The 25,860-nt window shown below is 37.8% G+C and overlaps 1 protein-coding gene across 6 annotated transcripts; it reads left to right on the top strand.

The window, feature by feature from the left end:
* Positions 1–362: 362 nt before the first annotated feature.
* LOC142529116 (AUGMIN subunit 8-like) lies at positions 363–8,417 on the top strand. 6 transcript variants are annotated; one of them, XM_075634531.1, is made up of 7 exons: positions 363–581; positions 2,046–3,472; positions 3,842–3,961; positions 6,370–6,486; positions 6,562–6,651; positions 7,504–7,611; positions 8,147–8,417. In XM_075634531.1, the coding sequence occupies exons 2-7, from the start codon at positions 2,198–2,200 to the stop codon at positions 8,228–8,230; spliced, it is 1,794 nt and encodes a 597-aa protein (XP_075490646.1). In that variant the 5' UTR covers positions 363–581; positions 2,046–2,197; the 3' UTR covers positions 8,231–8,417. The 6 variants fall into 6 exon arrangements, with proteins under 6 accessions (XP_075490646.1, XP_075490673.1, XP_075490665.1 ...); XM_075634558.1 differs by lacking the exon at positions 363–581 and adding an exon at positions 1,372–1,599; XM_075634550.1 differs by lacking the exon at positions 363–581 and adding an exon at positions 1,630–1,756.
* Positions 8,418–25,860: the final 17,443 nt, after the last annotated feature.

The raw sequence follows: 25,860 nt of genomic DNA, 5'->3' as shown, positions 1-25,860 counted from the left end.
ACACGAGACCTGATTATTCATTATTATAATTATTATTTATATTGGAATATACACAAACTAATATCCAATTTTGCGACATGAAATAGAACTGAACCGATGAACTTTTCGAATTGACTTAAAAAATATTTGATTAATATTCGAGTTTATCCAAATCAAATTGAAATTAAAATATTTTTCAATTTTTTTTAACTAAATTCGAAATCAAATTAAAATTATCCATTACACACAGAAAATATTATTGTCTAGTCCAATCCCATAAATCGACCAGTGATCACTCAGTCCCGAAATTAGAGAAAATTTATTATGAAAAATTTATTTAAAGTTTTTCTAAATAATAAAATAAAATTTAGGTGGCGCGAAATTAACTGCCGCCTCGTCTCCTGTCTCGCTCGTCAACCTCTCCACGCTTCTTCACTGAAAATTCATACTTCAATTTTTCTCTGTACTTTTTCAAAACTCTTCGGAAAACGACTGTAAAAACAATTATAAGAGCTTCACGGTTTACAAAATTGCTCCAGATTCCGCAGAAATTTGGTTAATCTTCGTTTCCGGGAAGTACGGGTTTTCTGGTTACGGCTGATGTATGTTTAACTTGTGCCTTTGGTTTAATTTTATTTTATTATGGAAGCAATTATTTCTGCAAATTTTTGTCTATAATCGTCACTTTTGCACCGTTTGTTTGTTTGTTTTTTTGTTTGTTTGGATAAAAGCCGTTTTTGTTATTCTCGATCGCTGCTTTTCATAATGAGTAAGCTTGGACGGGATCTTTGTTTCATTTTCCAGGGTTTTGAGTGGTGGAAGCTGAATTAATAAGTATGAAGGGGATTTTAAATTATGAGGATTTTTTTAGTTTTTTCCTTTTGTTGGACAATTTCACCATTTAATCATAAATTGGCGTAAGGTAATTTTTTGAAGCTGTTGCGTGAAATCTACGTATGTTTTCAAATTTGGGAACAAAATCTGACAAGACAAAGCACAGAGCATCTTTATATGTATTCTCTCATGTAAAATTCCTCGATAGTTTTTGCATCAAGTTCGCATAGAATTTTGTTTCGTCAGCGAAATGGAAATGAAGAAATGGGGGGTTGGTCAAGAAATATTGTTGTTTTACACATTATTATGTATATGAATGGCTAAAAATACTGTTCGACTGTAATCTGTAATAGTACTTTGATCTCCAAGGACGGACGATGATCTCTACCCGCACACCGTGTTTAGTTCCCATTTTCCTAGAATTATTTTGAGTTGATTTCCCTTGTTTGCATTATTGTAAATATTCTTATTGCATTGTGTGTGAGAAGATTCACACTATTAAATTTTCCGTGCATATATATATGTGGCGCTGTGGGGTTCTGTCAGTGAAGATATTATTTCCAGCTATCAGTTTCCCTTTTATGGAAAGTGGTTGGTTAGGCGAAAGAAGGAACAGGACAGAGGGACAAGAGCAACGCTCTAAATGTGAGTTCTACGTGTATGTATATTGCGTGGGGGTGGGGGGACTGTGTTAGGGAGGCAGCTCCAGCACAGCTAACCATGGCATTCCCGCGAGAGGGACTAATGCTTGGGACCATAAACAAAAGAGGGGAAGAAGAAAAGGAAGTAAGATATAAATGACAACTAAAAGCAAGGGAGGGGTCTTTCTTATACTACATATTTTCCCATTTCTTAATCTACTTTTTTTCCCCTTGTTCTTCTCCAACGCTTCCCTAAGTCTGAAGAAGGGACTCATTTTACTGTGTCTTCCACTTTTGATATTGTAAATTGAAAATTCGTATTAGCGTTTCTTATTTCATTTGATTACATTGTTTTTACTTTTGCCAAGGTGTGCGATCTGTCTTAACATTAGTTGGGTTTAGTTTTATTGTCTCAGGAGAGACAATTGTAATTGTTGATTGAAGTTATCGAATTCGATGTTGTTGAGATCTGAGTGTCGTTAAAGATGTATTCTTTTGACCATCATTCTCTTTTTCATGGTGCACTTTACTTTTCTTTACCCATTTTCCAATTTATAGCATCACACTTTTGACTGCGAATATGTGTTGCAGATAATGAGCACGGAAAGTATCCTTCTTTTATAGCAATTGGTGTGGTTAATAATATATTGATCGGGTTTTGTGAAAGCCTGATGAAAAGTATGTTTACGGTCGTAAATAACATATGAGAGAGACATCAATGTGGTCTGATTTGAACAGTTTGGATGGACACAAGTGAATTACCGCAAGCATTAGAGAAGCAATCTACGTCAGATGCAACCAAACCTCCATTGATTCGAGCTGTTAACAATCATGGAAACCTCCGGTCCCGAATCAGTGAAGTTACTTCTAGGTACAAGTCACCCACACGGTCCACTGTATCGAAACGCTGCCCTTCGCCCAATACCAGCTGGACATCTCCAACCTCAACTGTATCTGGTCCAAAGAGGGTTGTATCAGCAGAAAGAAAGCGCTCCCTTGGACCATTATCACCACCCAGTCCATGTCCATCAACGCCAGTGCAGGATACATCCTCAGAAATGCTACTGGCCACGAAAAAGATCGTGGGCAATAAGTTACCGGAGTCTTTAAGGCCATTTGCAATGCGGAGTCTCAGTATTTCTTTTAAATCTGATATCATATCTGTCCCTATGAGCAAGAGAGAAAAACCGGTTTCAAACATTCCCTCTGACCGAGCTCTGAGGCCTTCATCAAACATAGCTCATAAACAGGCTGCACTAGCTGCTTCAAGAAAACCCACACCAGAGAGAACGAGTACCCCAAATAAAGGAAAAAGGTCTTCTGACAAATCAGAGAATTCTAAACCCAATGATAGTTTACCTCCTTGTCTGGTGGATCAGCATCAGTGGCCAAGAAGAGTAAACGGAAGGGCAAGTTCTACTGCTTTGAAGAGAAATATCAATCTGACTGATAAGATGAGCAAAACTGTATTTTTATCCCATTCCGTTAAGTCCGAGTCTTACCCCAGGAGATTGTCTTCGGATGGGACTAGCAAACCTTTACAAAAATTTACCAGTGATTTGTTAATATTAAGAACTTGCTGTGACAGTTGCAAAGTTATGTTGAATGGATGCTCATCTGATGATAGTTCTACGATGACGCAGTCTGCCTTTTCAAGTTCACCAGATAAAACGCTATTGATGTGCGCTGCAGCAAGAGCTCAATCTTTGCCAACTTCTGGATTGCGCCCTCCATCGCCACCGGTATCTAGGGGAATAAGTCCAGCTAGAAATAAGGCTGGCAAGCCTTCTTCTAGAGGACCCAGTCCTGTTCGGGCAAGGCCATCCGGCCCATCCCGACAACCTCAGAGTTCAACTTCTGTTCTCAGCTTCATTTCTGATATTAAGAAAGGAAATAAGGCTGCAAATCACATCGAAGACGTGCATCAGCTGCGGTTGTTGTACAATAGACATTTACAATGGCGTTATGCAAATGCCCGAAGTGATGCTGTCTTGCAATCACTAAAAGTAAAATCAGAGGTTCGAGTCTATCTCTATAAAACTCTAGCAAGCATTTTTTAATGTTTCACTTAAAATCAATGCGTTTTTCATTGTCTGATTCAGGTATAAATTTTTTTTACCAAGTTCCAAATTCTTCTCTTTCTGCACAATTTACTGCAGTTTTCGTGCTTTGACTGTATTTGCTCAGAATTACATATTCTATAATTGGTAGAGGCTACTCACTGGAAAGTTTTCAACTTAAATTGTTCCATGTTTTCTCAAATCTTAACCATCGACAGTTATTTATGAGATGAATTAAATGGTGATGGAGATAGTGATAATGCTATTTTATCCTTTATCTTCTGAATTAAATTCATCTTCATGTGGCCATAATCCCATCAATTGCAGAAAATATTGTATAGCATTTGGAGGACAATTGCATATATTTTGGACTTGGCAACTGCAAAAAGGATACATCTTCAGCAGCTGAGGCGAATCCTGAAACTTTACTCAATTTTGGACAGTCAAGTAATCCCTCTCTTCTTCTCATGGTAGTAAATGACTTAGAGTAAACGGTTTTGAGTTTTTCAAATTTCTTGCTGAATAATGCGGGTTAGTTTCAAAGCATCTTGTTTTGACCTGATTTGATGCTTGGTAGGTTATTGTAACACATTATTTATCCAGAAAAGGCAATATAGGCTTTATAGCTGTGAGTACCATAAATTCGTGAGTGTGGTAATATATTTGATGGGTATAGGAAAACATGATACGTAATTTGGAGACGTGGGTGACGCTGCATGCCCTGCATTAAATTGCTATTTGGTAACATCGTAGGGATTTTATTCCGGTTTACTATTCTACTTTTGGAATCATGATTCACACTTGTCATTAGCTTTGGGACTTGTCATGTTGACATTTCAGAATCAGTCAAATTGCATGATTGTGTATAGGATGATTTATGCCCCTATTTAATTAACTTTTCAGAGTTAGTTAAATATAAAATGTAATATTTTACCTTTGTGCTCACGAGGCACAGTAGTTTCATGCTGATAAAGATAGCAGGCCCGTAGCTATATTTTTACAATGATATAGTCTGACAGAGATATTTCGTGCTGATAAAGAATATTAAAGTAAAGGTTCCCACAGTTGTTTTTGGATGAGGATAATTGTAGAGATTGACATATTCAGAGAAATGGAGATTCTCGAACAAAGGGGGCAACGTTTTGAATATTACCTGGGCAGAAATAAACAAGTTGGCAGACTGAAACATCTTAGTGACTTGATAAAAAAACTACAAGTAGCTCTCATGATAGCAGTGGCTAGGGGTCAAGTGAAAGGTAAAGTCAAAGATTGCCTTGCCACCAGAGGATACTTTCTCTGACGATGCTATACTGGCTCTTTAATTGGAAGACCATCTGCTACGGAGACTCTGAAATTTTGAAGGCTTGGTTCCTCTATAGGGATCTAACATCAGGCATGAATCAGGGCCTAAGATCAATTGTTCTGAAAGGGGACAGCAGGTGAATATTTATGCTAAACTTTGTTGGTGTCTAAATATAGAACAGTTAGACAAGAGATGGTTGTCAACTCAATTACTCAAGAACTTAAGATTTTCTTGTCTTTCCGGGATATGAAGGGACAGAGAGGCCAATATTCCCGGGAACAAATGAAGGGCAGAAATACGAATATGATTAGGAAAATTCTAGAATAAATGATATTGGCAGTGAGAAAAAGGCAGGCACTACCAAGTAGTTTTAAGAGTAGAAAAATTGATGATAAATGATATTGACAGTGAGAAAAAGGCAGACACTACCAAGTAGTTTTAAGAGTAGAAAACTTGATGAGTTGCTTGTGACAATTGAAAAACTCCTGGTTTAATTTGGTGCATGCTTCATGATGCAACTGGAGATGTTCCAAGAAATCATTTGCATCGGGAATAAAATTTAGGGAAAATAGTGAATGGTTAAACATAGCCATCACACCAAGGAATTATTGCAAACAGTACTTAATTTCTCAGGAAATAGTTCTCACCACATAGCAACTCCTGACATATTGAAAATTGTTGAGAAAGCAAATAATTGCATTATCGATTAATTGGAAGACGTTCAATTTAATACGTTTCATAAAGATTTCCTAATGGAAAAGGTGAACTGAATGTCAAGGTTGTCATCACATTAAATTCCGATTTCTTGGTTATTCTAGAGAATGAGAAACAGATGATCTTATCTCCTCATATGCGCTATCAAAATTTCTGGTTCTCTTGAATGATTTTTTTGCATTAGTCTTAGAAATAATGTTGTCAATGATATAGATGTGGGAAATGTAGGCTTAAAGAATAATGAGAGTCCCATTATTAAAATTGTTTATTCCAGAAGGATTAGGAAGAAAAGAATAGAGGGGGGTAAATAAAATGTAAAGGAGAGAGAGTTAGGATTCATTCTGTTACTTCGAGTAATTAGACCAGCTTTTGCTGGGAAGACAGGGAGATATATTTGTACAGAGATTACTCCTGGGAGAGTAATTCCATTATTGTTCCGTATTTCTTGTTTTACTCAGTGAATTGTTTTTTATTCAATTGACTACTGTAATAGTCATGAAATGAGTTTATGAAATTAATGATTGGTTTCATAACTTTATCAGGGTGATAATCTTCTTTTTTTTTTGTTATTAACCAGATGATTTCAGTTATGGACCCATTGGCATGGTGGGAGTTGCTGTTGTTTTTCAGTGATTTACTTGCTTAGGTTCTAAAAGATTATGTCTCTCTTAATAGGCATCTCAGCACTAACTTCCCATTGGTCATGTTTTTCCTGATTTTTATGTATTCTAAACAATGGTCATATATGCATGGAACTGTATATTTTTCTCACGTCATTCTGTATTTATCGGAAACTGCTAGTTTAGATATTTACTAACTCAAAATGAAACTTTTTCAGCTGACTTGTCTTGATCAATGGGCTTTGGTTGAAAGAGACCATGCCAACTCATTAACCTTGGTCATCCAAGATCTGCAAGCTGGTATCATCCGTATACCAGTCACTGGAGGAGCAAGGGTATTTCAGCTGATTAGCTCTTCATATTCAATTTTATAAAGCAAAAGTCATTAAAATCAATCTATTCTTTTACAGGGAGATATTGAAACTATTAAGGCAACTGTATGCTCTGTTGTTGATGTGATGCAGGCTACAGGATCCTCTTTATGTTCCATTATCTCACAGGTGAGACAACTTTCGGCATCATGTTATACCTTTTAATGCATAAAAGGAGAATATTATTGCTTTGTGTACGTTTATCTTTTGTCACATCCTGATGGCGTGATTCACCATGAGAAGAATTTTACTAATTATAGATATTCCCCAAATTCTACCTCTATTCAAGTGTATGTTTTATAGATAGGTGACCGAGGGAACTCATCAGGAATAATGCATTAATCACTTAAGCTATTCCTCAATAATGTAATGCAGTAACTGATTTAAAATTATGGAGATGAATTGGATGGATAAGAATTTATTTCCTTTATGTGCTAGCAATATATTTATGTTTTACCAAATTTTTGGTTGTTTTATGCCGACATTTGTGCGGTAAGCTTGACCAGCTACCTAATCTGGCATATTAGGCTCTTATTACTGATTTTGAAGTTGTTGAGCTTTTATTCGTGAAGGGATTGTTTACTTGCTTTAGTCAATGGATGGTATGTTTATGCCATTGTTGACGGGGTTCCATCCAGTGTATCAACCATTAAGAATGCTGTAGCGGAAGAACAGATGAGTCATTTATGTGGTTGTCGTATTATTTTTCAGTGTATCTTTGAGTCGTTAACTTGAGTTGTAAGATGACATTATCATTGTCGTGGTACATATTGATTCGTACTAGTCATTGACGTTGAGAAGGTATTGAAACTTTGTGACTATATTTGATTCGCAGAAATTTAATTGATTCACAAAAGTTAATGAGACTGGTGAGTTGTTGTTCCTCTTGAGACCAATCTTGAGGAGGCTATTACTACATTGATGTTTGTGGATAACATTATTTAAACGAACCACCCTTAAGATCTCAATTGTACCATACAGATGGAGGGGATGAATTCCTTGGTTTCCCAAGTTGCTGATATAGCAGCACAAGAAAGAACAATGCTTGATGAATGTGAATCACTAATGAGCATCACAGCTGCATTTCAGGTGAGGATATAGAATTTTCTGTACGAGAACAAATAAAATATCTATCTATTTTACCGTTCTCTTGTTTGGCTCTTCTACTCGTGTATGTAAGTTGACGAGACTCAAGGATATTAATTGTGGGATGTAGAATTTGGAGTTCCATGTAATACTTTTTCTTAACTTCTTCATTAGAGCTCGGTATGCAAAAAGAGGTCTAGGCTGCTTCATATTTCACTTTTTTATATTAGATAAGCAGTTTCCCTAACATGCATTGCTCAAAATCCTCCAATAACATGTCACCATCTTTTTCGTTTTGTTTTCACATTTTTAATATTGATGTTTATTTCCGTCCTTCGGTTTATTTCCCACATACCTATAAAGTATAATTTAGACGTCGTAATAGATACTCAGGAATGGTAACAAGAAACATTCTCAGGGTCTTGCTAAAGAGACATCACATATTATGTTACTTGTGTTTCTGAGTTTTTATTTGTTATTTCACGTTTCTTTGGCAATGATTAGTATTTGGTATATGGAATTGAATGTACATGAGCAGGTGGAAGAATACAGCCTGAGAACCCAAATATTTCAGTCGAGACAAGCTTTGGGAAATGGCGAATCATCGATATTTGGATATTAAAATCGTTCAAGAGTCGAAATGTGATGCTCACAATTTTAGCTTCGTATCATTGTCCATGAATCGAGTGGAGGACTATGTTAACAATTTCTTTGTTAATGTATATTGATTTTACTTTCCTCATTTGGTTTCTTGTCATTTTTTAATAGTTTAGTTTTAGTTAGAGCTGATAAACAGTTTTTCCGCTTGATTTTTGTTTTTGGTCTACAGGCTCAAGCGTGCCTTTATTCTTTGCACACATTTTATTTGTAAGCCAATTCACAAGCAAATGTCCGAGAAAGTGTCGAAACATAACTTGTTTGAGGCATTTTGTCGGGGCCGGTCCTGGGTTCTGTAGGGTCCGGTGTGAAAAAAATCCAGCCCTTTGTACTCATATAAAAAATTTATAAAATCAATACTTTAAAGATAATTGGGTAAATTTGCTTTAAATCAACGTGTTTACATTCCTTGAACTCACATGTCTTTTTTCGAATGAAAATCGATACAAAAAATATAGTATTAATATATGATATTTGAATATCAATTATTTCATATTTAGTATTCAATCATGTATAACGAATACTAATATTAATGAAAAATTTGTCATTTAAGACGAAAATAGTGACAAAATATTGAAAATATTATACTAATATATGTTACAAGAAGAATGATATATTTAAGTAAAAAAATTGCTTAGACGGCTGCTTAACATTAAAAAAATCGCCTAGACGTCTGCCTCAGATATAAAGTGATTTTTATTTATTTTTATTTTAACTATTTAAAAAAAAAAACATTTCATAGATAAAAATAAGTAGCATATTTTATCGTTTAAGAGGCCTAATTTTTCAAATTCGTCACAAGAGAAGTCAGGTCCACCTGTGATTGTAGAGCTAATAAAATGCATTTGTCAATTAATATCTCCATATTTTATAACTGAGTTTGATTATTAAAATTTTATAAACAAAATATCTTATATAATCAGACTGAATTTAAAATAAAATCAGATAGATTAAATGCGGAAATTTGATGCCTCGATTATGGGTCGTCTCCATGTATTTCAGTAGTTAAAACATTAAATTAAAACTATATATAATTAAATTCAATTAGGCACGTTTTCCACATAGACATACCTAAAATTATATTACAATACGTTCTGTATAGAAACAAAAAAAAGTCAAACATAAAAAGACAAAAACTTGTGTGAGACGGTCTCACGAATCGTATCTTGTGAGACATATATATCTTATTTGGGTCATGCATTAAAAAATATTACTTTTTATTGTAAATATCGGTAAGATTGATCCGTCTCACAGATAAAGATCCGTGAGACCGTCTCACAAGAAACCTACTCTATAAACAATTTACGCCCACCATGGGATTCGAGCCCTAAACTTATGCACTTACCAACTGAGCTAGACATATAACTATTAATTATCTCAAGATTTTTTTTATTAAGGCATTATTTGGTTCGTGGTATAAGATAAATTGTACGAAGATAAATAATATTTTTTAATAATAAAATATATAAAAATGATAAAATGTTTGATTTGATTAAATTTGAGATAATGTGATATTACTTTTTTGTCCTTTTGAAAATATTAATAAAATATTTATAATATTATTTATTAAGGGTGATATTGTAATTTCAATTCAGTTTTTGATTGATGTGAGATAAATGATTGATGAGTTGACTGATGTAAGATAAATATTTGGGAGATAGATAAATAATATGGTGCATCAAACATTAAATTAGATTGATAAAAATATCGAAAAAATATAAATAAATAATATAACGAACCAAACAGTACCTAATAGTATATATAACAAAGCATAATAAATGGGACCCTTATCCCCTGCATTTTGTATTATCTGTATAAAACATATTCAACTCTGCTTTTTTTTTAAAAAAAAAAAATATGTGAACAAATATTGAGCTTGTTAACATCTAAAATTTAAATAAAGAAAATCAACAGACGAGCCCAATGACTAAATTGTGTAGCTCTTGAAGAGACGTGGCTGCAACCTTTCCTCTAAACTTAAACATGCTAAGGCCATCTGCTTCCCGTAAATCCGTTATCCAGACCACACTTTGGGGCATTGAGGCGCTTCAGTGCCCTGGAAATTCCAGGGCCGTAAGAAAGGTGCTAAGGCGTCCTGATGACGAAAAATTGCGAGTTTTCATAATATATTGCATCCAAATGATGTCCTTTGACGTTTTTCATCATACTTTTGGATGAAAGAACACCTCAAATATGAAACAATATTTTCCTAATGATTGAGATTTATAAATACATGATATAAGACAACAAAAAAACACTTTTGATAATCAAATTTTATGAATACATTGCATTCATTTTGCCTTCTCCTTTACTTCCTTCTTTTGAAAGAGAGCCAACTCAAATTTTCTAGTTATTCCTCTTATAATTTACAGTGTTATTGTAAGAAGAAATTGTTGTATCTTGGGGAAAAATTGTCATAAACCAAAACATTAAGAGGTGAAAAAATTATTCTTAAGGAAAGAGTGCTCAACACTTGCCTCAACTCAAATTCATGAAGATTTTTAATTATCATTCTCGAGTTTCAAGGTATAATGCAGCCAACAATCTTAAAAAGAAATTTTCTATCTTGAAATTCGAACATGGCATCATCATCTACTGCAATAACTGTTCCAATAGCACAAGGGGAAAACAAGATAAGTTCAATGGCGCAGATTTCAAAAGATGGCAAAAGAAAATGATGTTCTATCTTACAACTCCGAGTTTGAAATTTTTTTTAAGGAGGATCCACCCACCGTCGTAGATAAATAAGTCGACGCTAATAAGAGGCCTGCACTGGATGCATGGAACTTAAGTGATTTTCTCTGCAGGAATACATCTTGAATGATTGAATAATGCACTGTGCAATGTGTATTATCAAGTCAAGACTGCGAAAAAACTTTGGAAGATGTTTTATAAGAAGTATAGGGCGGAATATGCTGGTCTCAATAAGTTCATTGTGGGAAAATTTTTGGACTTCAAGAAGGTGGACTCAGAACTCGTTGTGAGTCGTGATCGAGATTTTCTTTCACTATAAATCTCCAGTATAAATTATTGACAAGTTCAATGTCAAAATGATCGCAAGTGCACTATGCTGGTGCAAATTATAATATAGTGTATAAAAACATGGATATCATTCCACCGAGACTGTCTTACACGAATATTATTTTTAGTTGTATATTCTTTAGTAAACGATACTTTAAATTGATTTGTTAGCGACTAGAATTTAAATAACTAAGTGGTTCCAATGCTAAATAAATAAAACAAAATGAATATTTAAAATCAAATATGAAGTAAATTTGTTGAGAATTTCGGTTCATCTACCCTTCGTTATTTTTTGGTAATTAATCTCGACTATTTTTTTTCTTTGATAGGATTTCCTAAATAATCAACATTATTTCTCAAGCTATGTTAAATAATTCAACACAATGAAATATTTAATTATTTAAAACGGTGAATTGCATGCACGATGTAAGGCCCGAGAATTTTATTACCGTAATCTGAAATTGATCTGAAATGATTTGGCGATAATTGATGTGATTATAGACGGGAAGGATTAGACCGAAAAAGACGAAAGAAAACACGGAATATGTGCGAGGACAGAACACCTCGCGCATATGCGCGTGAGTGGCAGAAGACCTCGCGCATATGCGCGAGAAGTGTGCGCGCATATGCGCGAGCCATACGAGAAGCCAAGGGGGAAGTCCAGAAGAGTTGGCGCATATGCGCGACATGAATGGGCGCATATGCGCGAGAATGGAAGAGAAATTGGCGCATATGCGCGGTTGAAGGCGCGGATATGTGCGAGTATTGAAATGCCGAGACAGTAGGTCTCGCGCATATGCGCGACTTATGTGCGCGCATATGCGCGAGCAGTCCAGTAGCTAATCTTCCGGATCGAACTTCCGGCGCATATGCGCGGAGTTAGGACGCGCATATGCGCGCGGCATGCGAAATATAAAATCGACAGGTGGTTCATCGTGCAACTTGCTATATATATATATATATATATATATATATATATATATATATATATATATAAGTCGATTTTCTCTTCAGAAATTGGAAGAAGCACCGAGAGGCTTTGTCAAAATTCTGATGCCTTTTATTTTAGATTTTGATTTGTGAAAATGCGCTCGTCTGATTTGAAATCCGAGTACAGCACCGAGTTCCTAGCGACGACAGCTACAAGAGGACGTAAGTTTTATTGAATTCTGATATCGTTGGAAATTATGATATTGGGGGAATTATGATTTGACTGATATATTGTGTCCTGGATGTACTGCTCAGTATATAATTGAAGTCAGATCGAAGAACATACTTTTTATGTAATTGTTATGATTTTCTGAAATGATATGAGTGAGATTGTACAGATTTGAGATTATGATATGTTATTGCTGGGAGTATGAGTTGTATCGATATCAATTATGTCTCGTGATATTATATCTGTGATATTGAAATTGACGGGATTATCGAGACTGTATTACTATGCCGTTGAAACATCAGTAGATTGATATTGATCAGATTTTGTATTGATTGAGATTGTATCGTACTTTGTTGACATTGATCAGATTATGTATGGATTTGAGTATTGATCAGAACAGGTCTTAAATTGAGTTGTACATTGATATTTTGCATATTTGATATTGTCATTGCCAGATTGGGTATGGACCGATTGGAATGCGAGACTTCGTCTTCGTCAGACCGAGAAGACAAAGGTATAAACCAATGTGAATCGGGAGATCGACTTAAGTCAGATTGGACTTGAGTTTCCCTAAATCACATACTTGTATGTTATTGCTTTTCATACATTTGTATTATTTGAAGGAATATGCTTGATTACTGATTTATAGAAAAGCATGGTATAGCATATAGCTATTGAGTGAGAGTCACTGACATAAGGGCCAGATTAGGACAGAGTTGTTAATGGCCCATTGCACATTGTCAGAGTTGGCAGACCCACCTAGTCTTTGGCAGAACCGCCGAGTCACTGGACTTTTGGATATATATTGATAGACTGAGGAGAAGACCAACTCCTATTGCAAATCTTAAATATAGACAACCAAAGTTTGGGACTAAGAACGTACCACCATCTAGCTGGGGTATAGTAGATGGGAGAACGTTGCGTTCTTATTTAGATGGGATCCCTAGATTAGAAATGAGTCGAGTCTGAGTCTGAGAGTCACAGAGTGTGATTCCTTATTTGATATTGAATTATGTTCTAGATTGCGGTACATATTTAAAGTATAATTGATAGTTGATATCGATTCAGGTTTCTGATTTAGATACATGTTTTGTATATCTGATTCATGCTTTTATATTGTTCATATGATTGCATGTATACTTGATTTATACTGGGAATGTAATTCTCACCGAAGTTATCCGGCTGTTGTCTTGTTTGTATGTGTGCATGACAACAGGTGGGACAGGATCAGGGTCAAGAAGAGAACGAGGCAAGACTAATTAGCGTGGAGATCCGGGCTCAGAATTAAATTAGGTTTCAGCACTGATATGTAGTTGAACCTTGTTGAATTATCATAAACAATACAAGACTTGTATGTTTATGCTTAATATGTAATTCAGATTGATTTACATTACGTTTCCGCATTGTATTTAAAAAAAAAAAATTTAGACCCTGTGTATTATAATCGATTGAATAAGTCCTAAGAATGATTAAAATTAGAATTAGCGTCCGGGCCCCCACAACAGGTGGTATCAGAGCTTTAGGTCCTAGAACAGTAGGTTTCTTAGATTGAGATAGAGGAGAATGAGCGGGGTATATTGAGTTTTCTTTCCTTGCTTGTGATTGCTAGCATGTGTTACTGCTTTATATAATACATGTTTACTTGACTATTTGATTTGATTGTAACGTGTATTATTAAGAATGAATCAGAACCGATTCTTGATCAGCAGTAAGATGATCAGAGGAGGACTGAAACAGGTTTGTTGTATTTGGTTACTAATGCTTTTGGTAATCAGATATACCTCCTCGAAGAATTCCAGAAAGAGGTAGTACTGCGGTGGATCAGATAGATGAGTTGGAAATTCCGATGGAAATACAGTTGAAACAGTTTCAGTCATTTCAACCGCCGATTCTGAAGGGTACTGAGACGTCTGATGATTGTGAGAATTGGTTAGATGATATAAAGATACTGTTTGATTCACTTGATTACCCAGATGAACGGAGAGTTAAACTGGTGCCCAACCAGTTACGGGACATCGCAAGGAGCTGGTGGCTGGTAACCAAAGAAGTATTAGAACAGCGTGGTACGATGATCACGTGGAAGATGTTCAGAGCTGAATTTTATCAAAGATTTTTCCCAAGATCGTACCGAGAGGACAAAAGAGCAGAGTTTGAGAATTTGAAACAGGGCCAACTGAATATTGAAGAATATGTTGTTAAATTATCTACTTTACTGCGTTTTGTTCCTCACGTAGCTGGGAATGATGAAGCTGTAGCGGATCAATTCATCAACTGATTGAATCCTGAGATATTTGCCTTGGTGAAGATAGAGCGACCCCATCATTTTGTTGATGCTTTGAATAAAGCAAAGAGAGCTGAGGCAAGTTTGATTCGACAACGAGGAAGGTTCGATGTAATTCGATCCCAGATACAGCAATCCCCTCTCAAATTTGATAGTGGCAGTACGAGTGGGAAGCAAGATTTGCTGAAAGCTCGAAAGAAACAGTTTAAGAAATTGGGGAGTGGACCGAGCGGTTCATCTAGCTCCAGTGGTTCTAGCCCGAGTTATACTGGAGTTTATTGCAGAACCTGTGGAGGGAGACATCCCACAGAGCAATGCCAAGGAGTATTTGGTAGTTGCCGTATCTGCAGACAGCAGGGACACTTTGCTAGAGTTTGTCCACAGAGATGTTCCCGAAGATTTCAGAGAGCAGAATCATCTGGTGGAAGTGACCGAGGAATAGATCCAGGAGACACTTGATGATATAGTGACATGTAACTGTTCTTTTATGATTATTTTGTGTACGTAAGAGATACTCATACATCCTATACATGATTCTGTATGAATTGCATTGATACATGCTTTATCGGTTGGGTCTGTATATACTGTAGTATTGATTTCTTTATCTTTTGGGGGAAAGATTGATATCAGTGAATTCTGTAAATATCGTATACTGCAGTAAGATGAGAATGAAATCGAGATAGAATGTGTTGTACTTTTGTTGTCTGATTTTGACCGCATTACTGATATTAATATGCGGAGCAAGTACATGACTATTGTAGACTCCTTTCAGGAGATGGTAAGATTCAGACCAGATATGGCTGATGAGTAGAAATTCTACGGTGAGGGTTCTAGATCCAGAATTCCTTTGATATCCGTATTGTCTGTGACTCGATGGTTACATAAAGGAGCAGATGGAATCCTTATGTATCCAGTAGATGTACTGAAATCGAGCCTAGCATTGGCAGATTTGCCAATGATATATGAGATGCTGAAGTCTTTTCAGATGAGATTCCGAATTTGCCTTATGTCGGGGAGAGTGATTATAGCCTTGACTCGATAGCAAGTACTGTTTCAATTCTAGAACTCCATACAGAATGACACTGATTGAACTGAAAGAATTGAAAAAAAAAAAACCCAGTTAGAAGAGTGCTGACCGAGAGTTACATCGGATTGAGTGTTTCTCTTTGAAATACTTCAGTTCTATATATAGGTTGATGAACCTTATATCTAGAAGTATTCTGATAATTTTACGCTCGTTGTATCTATGATATCGTGATATATTCGCAGCGTATGACTGATTGAATCGAACAATTGAAAATTGTATTGAATTATCGGAAAACTGAAATTGTTGTATACAGAAATTGTTCAGATATGAATCTTGATTGAAACAGATTGTAATTGTGATATGTGATATCCGAAGACATTATGTCGATTGATCTTAACACAGTTGAGGCCGTGATTATTAACTGAGAACGATATCGGTGTCAGAAATGTCAGAAATCCATATTTGCACGAGTTTAGCAAGCTATTATATATGATTGTTATATTGAAGCTATTTGAGCCTCAGACATTATATCTGAAGATGATATAGCAGTTGATCTGGGCAACGTGGAAATGTGATCGGTTAGTCAGAATCGACAATATTGCCAGAAATTGCAGTTTTATGAGTTTACTAGATCAGTATCGATGAGTGATATTCCGAATCTGATACGATATTGCTGTTATTCTGAATCCGTGTTTGATACAGATTGTTGTATACCATTGAGATTATATACAGTTCAAACCGAATTAGAGCTGATTTCGAGAATTAAAGCAGTTCAGAAATTGGAGCTGAATGTTCAGAACTTGATTTTGATAATCAGAGCAGAGCATCGATCAGAGTAATCGGTATGTGACAGTATACTGTATAAGAATACTCATCTTGTTGTGCCCAATATTTCAGATTTACACAACAGAATTCGATATCGATAGTCAGAACAGGATGTCGATCAGAATACCAGGTAAGTAATACTGTATTGTATGTTAATAACTGACTTGTTTGTGCCAGATATTTCGAAGCTGAAATGATAGATATTGTCAGAAGTGCACAATAATTGATTCAGTATGCATTCTGATAGCAGAAAATGTTTGATAAAAACAGATGAGATTAGATATGGCAGAATTGTACTGAAATGTTTAAATTACTGACAGATAAAAAAAGGAAAGATAGAAACCAGAAGATGTATTACAGATTTGTTTAATTCTGAATAGAAATGAGAGTACATTTCTATGAATTTCTTAATGAAACTACCACAATATTTTCAAGATTGTGATGTGATATGATTGTGATTGACAGATTGTTCAATCTGCATATGTTAGTTTGTATAAGATGACAAAGATCGATGTCAGAAAAATGGTCAGATTGAACAGAATGCCAAAATAGATTATATCAGATTGTGATTTTTGATTGATTTTGTACTTGTAGCAGAATATACCTTGAGCTCTTTCACATATTATCCCCAGACTGACAGATAGCCAGAGCGGACTATCTAGATATGGGAGGATATTTGTGGAACTGTAGTGCTGGATTTTAGTACTAGCTAACACGATGTATTGTCACTTTGTGAATGATTGTATGATAATAGCTATCAGATGAGCATTGAGATAGCTGCAAACGAGGCATTGTACAGTGAGAACTGCAGATTTCTTTTGTATAAGGATAATATCTCGGAGATACCTAAGATAAGATCTGATACGGTCAGAGATATGGCAAGAAAAATGTAGCTGATTCAGAAGAGAATGAAAACAACTCAAAATAAGCAGACTGAATATGCCAACGTCAGACGATGACTGTTGGTATTTAAGGCCGAAGATTGAATATATCCTTGACTGGGATAAACAGATTCGATAACAGCTGAGGGTGTTGATTTGTTATGAGCTGTTGATTGATATATACGGATGTTGTATAGCCAGTATTGCGAGATTGATTCTGTCAGAGTTATTTTGAGTGGTATTAAGATATTATACTTCTTGAATTAATATTCCAGTTTGAAATCAGAGATCTGTAAAAGAGAGATATTTCAGAATGAAGATTATTCTGTTGTTAAAAACACAGTAAGATTTTCAGAAAAGACGGGAAGAAAACACGGAATATGTGCGAGGACATAACACCTCGCGCATATGCGCGGTGAGGATCCGCACATATGCGCGTGAGTGGCAGAAGACCTCGCGCATATGCGCGAGAAGTGTGCGCGCATATGTGCGAGCCATACGAGAAGTCAAGGGGGAAGTCCAAAAGAGTTGGCCATATGCGTGACAGGAATGGGCGCATATGCGCGGTGAGGATCCGCGCATATGCGCGTGAGTGGCAGAAGACCTCGCGCATATGCGCGAGAAGTGTGCGCGCATATGCGCGAGCCATACGAGAAGCCAAGGGGGAAGTCCAGAAGAGTTGGCGCATATGCGTGACATGAATGGGCGCATATGCGCGAGAATGGCAGAGAAGTTGGCGCATATGCGCGGCTGAAGGCGCGCATATGCGCGAGTATTGAAATGCCGAGACAACAGGTCTCGCGCATATGCGCGACTTATGTGCGCGCATATGCGCGAGCAGTCCAGTAGCAAATCTTCCGGATCGAACTTCCGACGCATATGCGCAGAGTTAGGACGCGCATATGCGCGCGGCATGCGAAATATAAAATCGACAGGTGGTTCATCGTACAACTTGCTATATATATATATATAGATAAGTCGATTTTCTCTTCAGAAATTGGAAGAAGCACCGAGAGACTTTGTCAAAATTCTGATGCCTTTTATTTTAGATTTTGATTTGTGAAAATGCGCTCGTCTGATTTGAAATCCGAGTACAGCACCGAGTTCCTAGCGACGACAGCTACAAGAGGACGTAAGTTTTATTGAATTCTGGTATCGTTGGAAATTATGATATTGGGGGAATTATGATTTGACTGATATATTGTGTCCTGGATGTACTGCTCAGTATATAATTGAAGTCAGATCGAAGAACATACTTTTTATGTAATTGTTATGATTTTCTGAAATGATATGAGTGAGATTGTACAGATTTGAGATTATGATATGTTATTGCTGGGAGTATGAGTTGTATCGATATCAATTATGTCTCGTGATATTATATCTGTGATATTGAAATTGACGGGATTATCGAGACTGTATTACTATGCCGTTGAAACATCAGTAGATTGATATTGATCAGATTTTGTATTGATTGAGATTGTATCGTACTTTGTTGACATTGATCAGATTATGTATGGATTTGAGTATTGATCAGAACATGTCTTAAATTGAGTTGTACATTGATATTTTGCATATTTGATATTGTCATTGCCAGATTGGGTATGGACCGATTGGAATGCGAGACTTCGTCTTCGTCAGACCGAGAAGACAAAGGTATAAACCAATGTGAATCGGGAGATCGACTTAAGTCAGATTGGACTTGAGTTTTCCTAAATCACATACTTGTATGTTATTGCTTTTCATACATTTGTATTATTTGAAGGAATATGCTTGATTACTGATTTATAGAAAAGCATGGTATAGCATATAGCTATTGAGTGAGAGTCACTGACAGAAGGGCCAGATTAGGACAGAGTTGTTAATGGCCCATTGCACATTGTCAGAGTTGGCAGACCCGCCTAGTCTTTGGCAGAACCGCCGAGTCACTGGACTTTTGGATATATATTGATAGACTGAGGAGAAGACCAACTCCTATTGCAGATCTTCATTATAGACAACCAAAGTCTGGGACTAAGAACGTACCACCATCTAGCTGGGGTATAGTAGATGGGAGAACGTTGCGTTCTTATTTAGATTGGGATCCCTAGATTAGAAATGAGTCGAGTCTGAGTCTGAGAGTCACAGAGTGTGATTCCTTATTTGATATTGAATTATGTTCCAGATTGCGGTACATATTTAAAGTATAATTGATAGTTGATATCGATTCAGGTTTCTGATTTAGATACATGTTTTGTGTTACGTCCCAGATTCGACGACTGTCCTCACTGTATCAAAACAAGTCTTTCCAGCGTGCTTAGTCCTCACTCACACGCACCTTGGGAAACTTCCCAGGAGGTCACCCATCCCAAAATTTTCCCAAGTCAAGCACGCTTAACTTTGGAGTTCTTATGTGATGAGCTACCGAAAAGAAGATGCACCTTCGTGATATGAGTAGTACCAATCAAATCTTTTAAGCCCTCTTCAACTGTACAGTCCATTACATTGAACAGTCTCGGAATCCCTCTCATTCCGGTGTGGGATCAGTTCATTCATGTTCCCTCCACCTAGAAGCCTGCCAGGAGCCGCTCATTGTCCGTGCAACCTCATGGCACCGGCGATCACCCCCCGTCCTCTTCGGCCCCGGGCCTCACATGCCCACCAGCTTCCGCTTGGTTCGTCCCCGAACCACACCGTACTAAGAGAGGTCGGCTCTGATACCACTTGTAACGTCCCAGATTCGACGACTGTCCTCACTGTATCAAAACAAGTCTTTCCAGCGTGCTTATGTCCTCACTCACACGCACCTTGGGAAACTTCCCAGGAGGTCACCCATCCCAAAATTTCCCCAAGTCAAGCACACTTAACTTTGGAGTTCTTATGTGATGAGCTACCGAAAAGAAGATGCACCTTCGTGATATGAGTAGTACCAATCAAATCTTTTAAGCCCTCTTCAACTGTACAGTCCATTACATTGAACAGTCTCGGAATCCCTCTCATTCCGGTGTGGGATCAGTTCATTCATGTTCCCTCCACCTAGAAGCCTGACAGGAGCCGCTCATTGTCCGTGCAACCTCATGGCACCGGCGATCACCCCCCGCCCTCTTCGGCCCCGGGCCTCACATTTTGTATATCTGATTCATGTTTTTATATTGTTTATATGATTGCATGTATACTTGATTTATACTGGGAATGTAATTCTCACCGGAGTTATCCGTCTGTTGTCTTGTTTGCATGTGTGCATGACAACAGGTGGGACATGATCAGGGTCAAGAAGAGAACGAGGCATGACTAGTTAGCGTGGAGATCCATGCTCAGAATTAAATTAGGTTTCAGCACTGATATGTAGTTGAACCTAGTTGAATTATCATAGACAATACAAGACTTGTATGTTTATGCTTAATATGTAATTCAGATTGATTTACATTACGTTTCCGCATTGTATTTTAAAAAAAAAAAATTTAGACCCTGTGTATTATAACCGATTGAATAATTCCTAAGAATGATTAAAATTGGAATTAGCGTCCGGGTCCCCACACACGATCTATGAAATTTCCTAGCTTTCGACCTATTGAACTATAACTATCAACGTATATTTAATTTCATATGTTTATCTATATTATATATATTATTAAGTGTGAGACTTTTAGAGTAACTAAATTTGGAGGACACAAAAATATTAATTCCATAATTATTATTTTTTACCCTACCAAAAACTTCCTCAAGTCACTCCATATTTTACATAAAAAAAATCTGAACGAAACGTCCCTTTTAAATCGAACAACTTTTCTAAATTTAAAATAATTTCGTGTTAATTTTTTAGTATTATTTGATCAAAGTAAAAATAATAATAACACATGCAACGCGTGTGCATCTTTTACTAGTGTAAATTATAAATCCACGGAGTATATTACCCGTTTTTATTGCAAACTATTCTTTCAAACTCACTCATAATATAATCTATTATCAAAGTTAGTTAGACTTTAATAATTCAAAGAAAAACAATAATATGATCAAGAATGAAGCAAAAGTCGAGTATTTAATTAATTCAAATGACAGTTCGGGATACAATCCTCTTAATGTCACGCCCCGAAACTCGGGATTTGACACCGACGTTGTTTAACAATCACACAATCGAAACAACAAGCCTCTTGTAGCACAGTATAAACCGAACCAGTTTATATATCATAATCTCAAATTAAATAGCCATTGTCTTTACAATTACCGAAATAAATAAGACGACAGAGTTTTAATGCGGAAACGTAAATCTAATTAATAATAACTTAAACATAATCGATTTTCTTGAGCATTCACCATCCCCAAAACTGCTCGGATTCTTCCTCCTCAATCTGTTCTTCGGACTTATCTGGGAAGGGTTGTAAGGGGTGAGTATTTGGGAATACTCAGCAAGTGAGGGAATATCGAGCACAATAAAACAACATGCATAAATTTCGAAACACATGATTTGCATACATACTTCATAAACATGCATAACATTTACCAGCCACTGTGATTTATCTAACTTTCTATGGTTTACTGACGTCAGTCCCTAATTTTTACTCCTCTAAGGGGGCGAGGCCGTATAGCGGTTATATCCCCCACCGCGTAAGGGTACGTCATGGTTGGGATTCCCACCCATATACAGTCGACTCCTCACAGTGCTTAAAAACGAATGACAACAACACAAGAAGGAGTAGGAAAAGAACATGTACTCGACCGTATTTTCAAAAACACATGAAGAATGCATAATCGAAATTAATTCTTTAAAACAGCCCACTTACAGTAGTTATTGATGCTAAAAACGTGGTGGCTTGGCTTCGGGAATAGATCACTTCGCGTTCCTCGTCCGGGCAGCGCTTCGATTCAATTATTAGGCTAACTTCGGGATGATTTTCGGGCAGAGTTTTGGCTAGGGAGAGGTTGCTGAATTTTGAAAATATGCAGCAAGAATTTCGAAAATTTGGTGTAGGAGAATGAAAGGGATAGTGGGGTATTTATAGGGGGGAAAAATGGTGTTAAACATGGCATCACAATCCTACACAATTTCACTCAATATCACACGATTTGCCTTATAGAAAACCATTCCATGATGGGTTTATTTGCTACCAACTTGTGAGATTCCTTCCTAAATCCTTTGCCCCTCAAAATTTCGAGAATATGGGGATTAGGTGAGGGGATTTGCTTCCAAATTGCATGGTATGTTTGACTTAATATTGAATTTCCAATGCATCCCAACATATCTCCTCAAAATATGTGTACCCAAAAATATAGTAATAAAATCTCAAAAATTTTCCTTACAATTATTTCAAGATTTTCGGTTTTCACATCCCTCCCTCCTTATGAGAAGTTTCGTCCTCGAAACTGGAGTTGACTCGGTCTCCAAATAGGTAGGGATATTCTTTCCGCATCTTCTCTTCAACTTCCCAAGTTGCTTTTCGCTCAGTGTGGTTGGACCACTGCACTTTGACGTAGGGAATGATGCGTCGTCTGAGGATTTATTCTTTGGTGTCGACGATTATGATAGGAACTTCTTCGTATTTCAGTTCTTCTCCCAAGTTCCCTTCAATTAAGAGTGGTTCTACTTCTAGTATGTGACCTGGGTCTGGAATGTGCCTTCTCAGTTGGGACACATGGAACACGTTGTGGATCCTTGTCATGCTTGGTGGCAATGCCAGTCTGCATGCTAGTGTGCCCACTTTTTCCAAGATTTCGAAGGGTCCAACATATCGAGGGTTCAATTTCCCGGCTTTACTGAATCGGACAACTCCCCTCATAGGCGAGACTTTCACATAAGCCTTCTCGCCCACATTGAACTCTATAGGCCTTCTCTTAAGATCTATCCAGCTCTTCTGTCGGTCTTGAGCTGCCTTGAGCTTTTCTCGAACAATTTTAACCTTGTCTACTGTCATCTGCACTGGCTCGGGTCCCACCACGGCTTTCTTTCCCACTTCATCCTAGTAAAGTGGCGACCGACATTTCCTTCCATAAAGGGCTTTGTACGGAGCCATTCCGATGCTGCTGTGATAGCTGTTGTTACCAGTTGCTACTGCATTCAAGGGCGCATGCTCGCAGCATATCTTCTAAGGTTTGGATGGTTCTCTCCGTTTGCCCATCGGTTTGAGGATGATAGACCGTACTTAGGGTCACTTTCGTTCCCATGGCCTCCTGAAATCTCTTCCAAAAGCGTGAGACGAACCTCGGGTCTCTATCAGATAGGATGCTCACTGGCACTCCATGCAGCCTCACAATGTTGTCCATGTACAGTGAAGCCAATTTGTCGAGATTGTAATTCATGCGGACGGGTAGGAAGTGTGCAGTCTTTGTGAGTCTGTCCACGATCACCCATATACCGTTGTGGCTTTGCCTAGACTTTGGCAATCCTACCACAAAATCCATGGAAATATGCTCCCACTTCCACTCGGGAATTTCCAAAGGTTGTAGTAATCCTCCAGGTTGCTGGTGTTCTGCTTTGACCTGCTGGCATACCTGACATCTGGAGACGAATTCAGCTACATCTCTCTTCATGCCATTTCACCAGAAACTATTCTTGAGGTCCCTGTACATTTTCGTACTGCCTGGGTGGACTGAGAAATTTTGACTTGTGTGCCTCTGCCATTATTTCTTGGCGAAGGTTATCACTGTCGGGCACACACAGTCTTCCTTACATCCAGAAGATTCCCTTGTCATCAATCTGATGATCCTGAGTCTTCCCTTCTCTGACGTGCTCCTTAAGTTTAGTCAGTACCGGGTCTCGATCCTGGTTTAACTTGACGGTCTCCTGCAGACATGGCTGGGCCGAGAGGGACGCTAGAGTTACCTTGCCAGGGCCCTTCCGACTTAGCGCATCAGCCACCTTGTTTGCTTTACCCGGATGGTAACTTATGGTCAAGTCGTAGTCCTTCAGAAGTTCGATCCATCGACTTTGCCTCATATTAAGTTCCTTTTGGGTTAACAAGTACTTGAGGCTCTGATGGTCTGTGAAGATTTCACATTTAGCACCATAGAGGTAGTGCCTCCAAATCTTTAAGGCGAAGACAACCGCTGCTAGTTCCAGATCATGAATAGGGTAGTTCTGCTCGTGCGGTTTCAACTGCCTTGATGCGTAGGCGATCACTCTTCCCTCTTGCATCAGTACGCATCCTAGACCGTCCTTAGAGGCGTCACTGTAAATAGTGAAATCTTTATTTTCTGCGGGCATGATCAATACTGGCGTGGATGCGAGTTTCCTTTTCAGTGTCTGGAAACTCTTCTCACAACCGTCATCCCAGATGAATTTAGAATTCTTCTGTGTGAGCTTCGTCAGTGGCACGGCTATCGAGGAGAACCCTTCGACAAACTTCCGGTAGTAACCCGCCAATCCAAGAAAGCTTCTGATATCGGTGGCGTTCTTCGGTCTCGGCCACTCAGTAATCGCCTCTACCTTCCTTGGGTCCACTGACACTCCTTCTCTCGAGATCACGTGTCCCAGAAATGACACACTCCTTAGCCAGAATTCACACTTGCTGAACTTAGCATAGAGTTTATTCTCTCTTAAGGTCTGCAGAGCAAGGTGAAGGTGCTCTTCATGGCTCGTCTCGTCAGGAGAATAGACGAGGATATCGTCGATGAATACCACTATGAACTGATCCAGGAATGGCTTGAATACTCTGTTCATCAGATCCATGAATGCTGCCGGTGTGTTGGTCAGACCAAAAGACATCACGGTGAATTCATAATGTCCATATCTCGTATGAAAGGCTGTCTTGGGGATATCTTCAGCCCTGACCTTCAACTGGTGATAACCTGTCCTCAGATCCAGTTTAGAAAAGATGGCGGCTCCTTTAAGCTGATCGAACAGATCATCTATCCGAGGTAGAGGGTACCTGTTCTTGATTGTGATCTTGTTCAATTCTCTGTAGTCGATGCATAATCTCATACTACCGTCTTTCTTCTTTACGAAGAGTACTGGAGCTCCCCACGGGGACACACTCGGTCGAATCTGCTTTTTATCTAGCAATTCTTAGAGTTGTTCTTTTAATTCCTTGAGTTTGGCTGGTGCCATTCTGTAAGGTGCTTTAGACATTGGGGTCCCACCGGGAACCAGATTGATCTCGAACTCCACTTCGCGGTCCGGGACCGTCCCCGAGAGTTCTTCTGGAAAAACATCTGGGAACTCTCTTACTATAGGGATGTCCTCCAGTTTCAGCTCGGATTTCTCTTTTATTTCACTGACCATTGCTAGGTAGATGTCTTCTCCGGATTTCATGGCCTTCCAAGCTTGAGATGCGGAGAGCAGCAACTTCCGGTCCTTGGATTTGCCGTGGAACACGACTTCTCCCCGATCTGGGGTTCGGAGTTTTACTCTCTTCCCCTTACAATCTACTATTGCACTGTTTCTTGCTAACCAATCCATTCCTAAGATTACGTCGAAATCGACCATGATCAA

The sequence above is a fragment of the Primulina tabacum genome, chromosome 2, assembly GCF_025594145.1.
Source record: "Primulina tabacum isolate GXHZ01 chromosome 2, ASM2559414v2, whole genome shotgun sequence".
NCBI classification, from domain to species: Eukaryota; Viridiplantae; Streptophyta; class Magnoliopsida; order Lamiales; family Gesneriaceae; genus Primulina; species Primulina tabacum.
Note: the sequence above shows the minus strand (reverse complement) of the source record. Positions and strands in the feature narration are given on the sequence as shown.